The sequence below is a fragment of the Mastomys coucha genome, unplaced genomic scaffold, assembly GCF_008632895.1.
Source record: "Mastomys coucha isolate ucsf_1 unplaced genomic scaffold, UCSF_Mcou_1 pScaffold22, whole genome shotgun sequence".
Lineage (NCBI taxonomy): Eukaryota > Metazoa > Chordata > Mammalia > Rodentia > Muridae > Mastomys > Mastomys coucha.
This window is the reverse complement of record NW_022196905.1, coordinates 79,205,833-79,211,128: the sequence shown is the minus strand read 5'-3', so window position 1 is coordinate 79,211,128 and position 5,296 is coordinate 79,205,833. Positions and strand designations below refer to the sequence as shown.

The window sequence follows — 5,296 nt, the reverse complement described above, 5'->3', positions numbered from 1 at the left end:
GGGGGCATGACCTTGTCCCAGTCGTTGGAGGCAGAGGCACAGACAGGGTGAAGGGAGGGGCCCCTTGGCCTGCTGGGAGGCAAGCAGGCCAGGGGCAAAGCAGGCGTCGCAGGATGCCGCTGGGGTCTGGAAACGAAGGATCAGAGACTTGGGGAAAGTAGCAGTGCAGCTGTTTTGCTAGTGCAGAGCTAGAATCTGTTTACCCGCATTTGTCTAAAGGGGACAGGGTGACTTGGGCTGGTGGCCCGCCTGCCTGGCTGAAGCTCTCTCTCTCCCGGGTGGTAGGGGGCCTGGTGCTGAGGGCCGGGCTCCTTTGCTCCACCGCACTCTCTGCGGAGCCCCAAAGCCAGAGTTCCCCCTGGCTGCAGTACCCAGTCCCTGTCACCAAGCCGGGGCAGCTGTCCAAAGGGACCACCCTTCCCTGCCCGAGTCTCTGTAGCTTTTTGTCTGGGTGGGTGAGGTGCCTGGCCCACAAAGTCTGCACCACAGGACAGTGTAGGTCCGGCACCGCAGCGGTCGAGCCATTTGGGGAACAGCAGGGTCTCTCTGTCTATCAGGAGTCACCCTGTGTCTTGGAACTCACTCCGTAACTCAGAAATTTGTCTCTTTCCCGCAGTATTTTTGCCAGGGCTGGGCTCTTGCCCCTGGCTATTGTCTTTCTCAGCAAATTTTATCGGCTCGTGCCACCACTGTTTGGCCCTCGAACCCCGCCGCCAGGCGCGTTCCCGCTTGGAATCTTGGCGCCTGCCCACCAGGGACCGCCTTTGCAGGCAGCACGGAATAAAGGAAACTTTCGGCCTTTGTTGTCACGTTGCTCACATGTAAAAACAAATATGTAAGACAATAGACTTAGCATTCACACGACGAGACAAGACGGAACACACAAACTTATGTGTAACATGTAGCATTGAACAAAGATCAGGACTCTCTCCTGCTATATCTCTACCTCTAGGGTCTTTAACGGGTGAACCCGCCGTCTACCAGTGGATTAAATTTTTCTTGTTTTGACTCAACTCCCCTTTTCCCAGAGAGAAGCTTTTTGCTTCTTTAGACAACTATAGCTCATTCTTATGGGACGGATATGTACTGTACTTAACGCAACACGATCCATTCTGTGAGCGGCAAAACAAGGGCTGCACCTATACTCTTCCTGGGAGCCCTCCCGGGTCTCTAGCAGGTGATCTGTCCTGCGAAGTTCATACCTCGAACCCCATGACATTGGGTGCCACTTATCCCGGACCCGCGGGATCTAGTTATTCCGTGGGTTTCCGAAGGGGAACTAGACTTGAAATAGAATGAACAGAAAAAAGGAGAGGAAGGCCTTGCAAATCTTTTGTCAAAGCCTCGTTTATTAATGACTAGTGGCCAGTATATATGTTACAGAAAAAGGAAATGAGGAGGGGGTGAGGGGAATTTGGCTGGAACAAAGGAGGAGAGGGGAACATTCAGCCGGATGTTCGATAAGGGGACCTGGGACATATTGCAGCCTTATCTCAGGGAGTTGTCTCCTTGAAGATCTGCTCCAGGCACCTCTCAGCAGATGACAAGAGTCATGTAGGTGGGCGGGGGTTATAGCAAGAGGCACAAGACTGAGGTCACATAGGCAAGTGACCACCACTTCAAGGTCAGTAGGTAGCTAGGTATGAAGCAGGCAAAAGAGCAGTAGAGCCCTCCCTGTTGAGGTATTTTGGTATTTTTATGCTAATTCTCTGGTTCTGCTGGAGGCAAGCACTGGGAGGTCCGACCTAACACTTCTAGCTAATGTCCTTGAGTGAGGGAAGCCTTTCGATTACTCTCTAGTATGTAAAATATTTCTAACTAGTGTGGACTGTCCTAAGGAATGTGTTTGACCTCTATTGCTAGCTCTGAGGAAAAACTGTCTAGCAAGGCAGAATCCTTGAGAGAAATTCCAAGCTAAGGACAGCTTGGTATTAAACTAGGATCCTGGTTCCCAAGCCTCTTGGCTCTGGGGTGTCTCCGCCAGAGCTGAGGTTAGCAGCGGGTCAAGCCAGAGAGTGCTTTTGGTTTCCAACACATATGAATTTTTTCTCTAATGTCTGCATTCCCATTCAAATAAACCATCTTTTAAAATGAACTAAAATTGCTTTAATGACTTCCCCCCAAACCCACATCTCCCAAATTAAACTCTTGTCCAAATTTAATCTCAAATTTCCACTCACTTCCGAGCCATTTCCATTCATGTTTTAGGTTATTAGTGTGAGATGAAAATTTAATTGCCATCCTCAGTAGGATCGTGAAATGCTATTTTTACATATTTATTTTATATCTTTATTTTATTTTATTTTTTTCAAGACAGGGTTTCAGGTTTATTTTTGCTATGTATGCATTTGTGTCTGTGTGAGCATGAGTGCAGATGCCCGTGGAAGCCCAAAGTGTTGGTTCTCCCTCAGAGCAGGAGTTACAGGCATTTGTGAGCAGACTGTCCTGCGTACAAGGAACCAAACTCAGTCCTCTGAAAGAGCACTACATACTTTTAGTAGTCAAGCCGTCGTCTGTGTTTCTTCTCAGTAATAGGTTATTTACCACTTTCTGATGGGTTAGATAATATTAATGAGGTGGTGTGTCAGCTAAGTCCACAGTGCTGTTCACTCTTTAGCAAAATGAAGACTTTGGTCTATGAAACCTGAGGCATAGCAGCAGAATGCCTTTTTGTAGGTAGCTGAACGCCCCCACTCCATACTAGAAAATCACCATGTTCATTATAGTCTATCTTGGCTAAATAAAAAAATTCTTCCTTGGTGAGCTGAGCTAAAAATTATCAATCTCTCCCTTTTTCCTTAGGGTGACTCTGGAGGCCCACTTGTTACGCCAGATGTTAGAGATATCTGGTACCTTGCTGGAGTAGTGAGCTGGGGAGATGAATGTGGCCAACCCAACAAGCCTGGTGTTTACACTAGAGTGACGGCCTTCAGAGACTGGATTGCTTCCAACACTGGTATCTAAACCAGAGAGATCCAGAGGGATGAAATGGATGGTTTTGTCTTTAGACTGTTCTTGGAGACACTCAAATGGAAAAGAAGACTTGCAAATGAGGAGGGCCCGAAACACCACATGGAACAATCTGAAGTGTATATTTCCTTCCCAGCTTTGCTTTTCAGACAAACATCTTGCTGCTGCCAGATGGACTCTGCCAATCTACACTCATTTATTTTCTACAAGTTTCCTGTCTCCCAAATTTTGGCTCAACCATCTAAAGTATTCATGGATACATAAAACGTGAAGCTGAAGCAACCCTTTCCTTCATCCATCAGCTTCTCTCAGATTAGTAAACTTCTATTTTTCAAGTGTAAGAAAAGGAATACAGTAAAATATAAAAAGAAAAAACCTTACATCAGCAATATCTTAAAGTAGAATGTGGGGAATGATCATATTCATTATAAAAGACGAGCAAGCAGGTGCATAAGCAGATTGCTCAAAATTCTACGTTGGATAAGAAGTTGAAGAAACAGAGAAACTAATACATAACTTAATTTTCTTCCTACATAACTAATAAGAGCAACATAAGGGATATTATTTCCTGTGGCTACAGTAGTCATATGAATTCTTTGTAATGTACTTGTTATGAACAAACCAAAGCAAAGATTATTTATTTGCAATTGACCTGCAGAGGATGCCGATGGACAGCCAGTGATGAAACAAACAAATCACCTACTTGCTTGACATTATAACATGAAAATTAATGAAGGAATGGAGGGTGTGTAGTATGTTACTAATCAATTTACTGAAAAGTTTCTCAAGGTTTGAGGGTAAATTAAAGGTTTATTTCAAAATAATCACCTCACCCTGCGTGGTAAAATAATTGTATACTTGAATGGAATTTAAAAAGACTCAGTCTAAACTAACAACTGTGGTGCGATTATCCTTAACTGTTCCCAAACTACAGATCTTGACTGGAATAAGGTTCAGGTAATGGTGTGGCGTAATAGTAGTCATATGATTGTAGTTGGGACTTGGTCTTCTTCTTCGAAATGATGGTAGTTACACTTCCTCTGCTGTAATATTCGGCCTGTCCATGAAAAATAGACATGCTACATTCATCTGTGCTGAGATTTTACTCACTGGGACAACAACATACAGAAGGCATTCTGGAAGCTACATTGATGCTGTGCTGAATCAGTACCAACTTCAACACAAGAGACAGAAACAGTGTGATACTGGCCTCCTTTGTGGCTTTTAGTTTGATAAATTGTTGCTGAGCCATTACATATCCTGTATCCAAATGATCCAGAATGTAAGGAACTTAGGACTGATGTTGTGGTCTGTGACATGTTAATGATAAGTTTTCACTAAGGCATTCAGCAACTATCTCCTCATTGTATACAGACATTAAGAGAATACATGATATAGCAGTTGTACCATAGGATAGTCATATTGAAAACTGACATTGACTTGGAAAATATTGACTTCAATTAACTCAAATCATATTCACGTATCAACTGATGATTTGGTACTTGTCTAAAATAAGATATGAAAATTGATACAAATTGTCAATATTTAATGTTCTGAGTTATTGTCCTATTTAATAAACTTTGGAGGAAGTTAAGAGAATGAGAAACTTTAAGGGTCTATAAGACTATTAAAGTTAGATTACTTTCAGAGGCACGCTAGAAAATGAGCTGGAGAGATACACAGAGGTTAGGTATTCATACAGTTCTTCCAGAGGACAGACATTCGGTTCCCAGAACTCACATTGGACAACAGATGTTAACTCCAGCTCTTGAGACATCTTCAACAGCTTTGGTCTCGAAGGGTACCTTCTCATAGGACCACCTAGACTACACTCCTACAGAGAGTGGGATAAATAGACCTCCCTAGAGAAGAATGCCACCACATGGTATCCAACTGTACCCATTGGTATCCAGTACCAACTGGTCAGTCCTTAAAGTATACATGCAAGAAGTAGTATACAGGTTGAACAGGCTGTACTTATATGTGCAGAAAAATACATATCTTATGTAACAACAACTAATTAAAAAGAGACCATGAATTTGAAAAAGAGCAAGAAGAGATAAATGGGAGGGGCTTGGAGGAAAGAAAGAAAAGAAATAATTAAAAAATAAACTACAATAGTATACTGCTTATACAAGCCTCTAGGTGGCATCCTACAGCTATGGGAAATTATTAGAAAAGAGATACTAATTTAAGGGCATTTGTATTTTCAAAATACATTGGAAACAGAACTCAAAATTCTGTATCTTGGTCTCAAAAAACACAAAATAAAATTTGATCAATAACAGAGTTATGGGTCAATTCATGTTAATTTAGGTCATTTATT

At 42.7% G+C, this 5,296-nt stretch overlaps 1 protein-coding gene across 1 annotated transcript in view; it reads left to right on the top strand.

Moving 5' to 3' along the window:
- LOC116070578 (transmembrane protease serine 11E) overlaps window positions 1–3,863 on the top strand; it is a 45,203-nt gene extending 41,340 nt beyond the window's left edge. The window contains exon 10 of the mRNA XM_031342010.1: window positions 2,803–3,863. Within this exon, the coding sequence (XP_031197870.1) occupies window positions 2,803–2,964 (162 nt within the window). The 3' untranslated portion in view covers window positions 2,965–3,863. The remainder of the gene's footprint in view (window positions 1–2,802) is intronic.
- The last annotated feature ends 1,433 nt before the right edge of the window (window positions 3,864–5,296 follow it).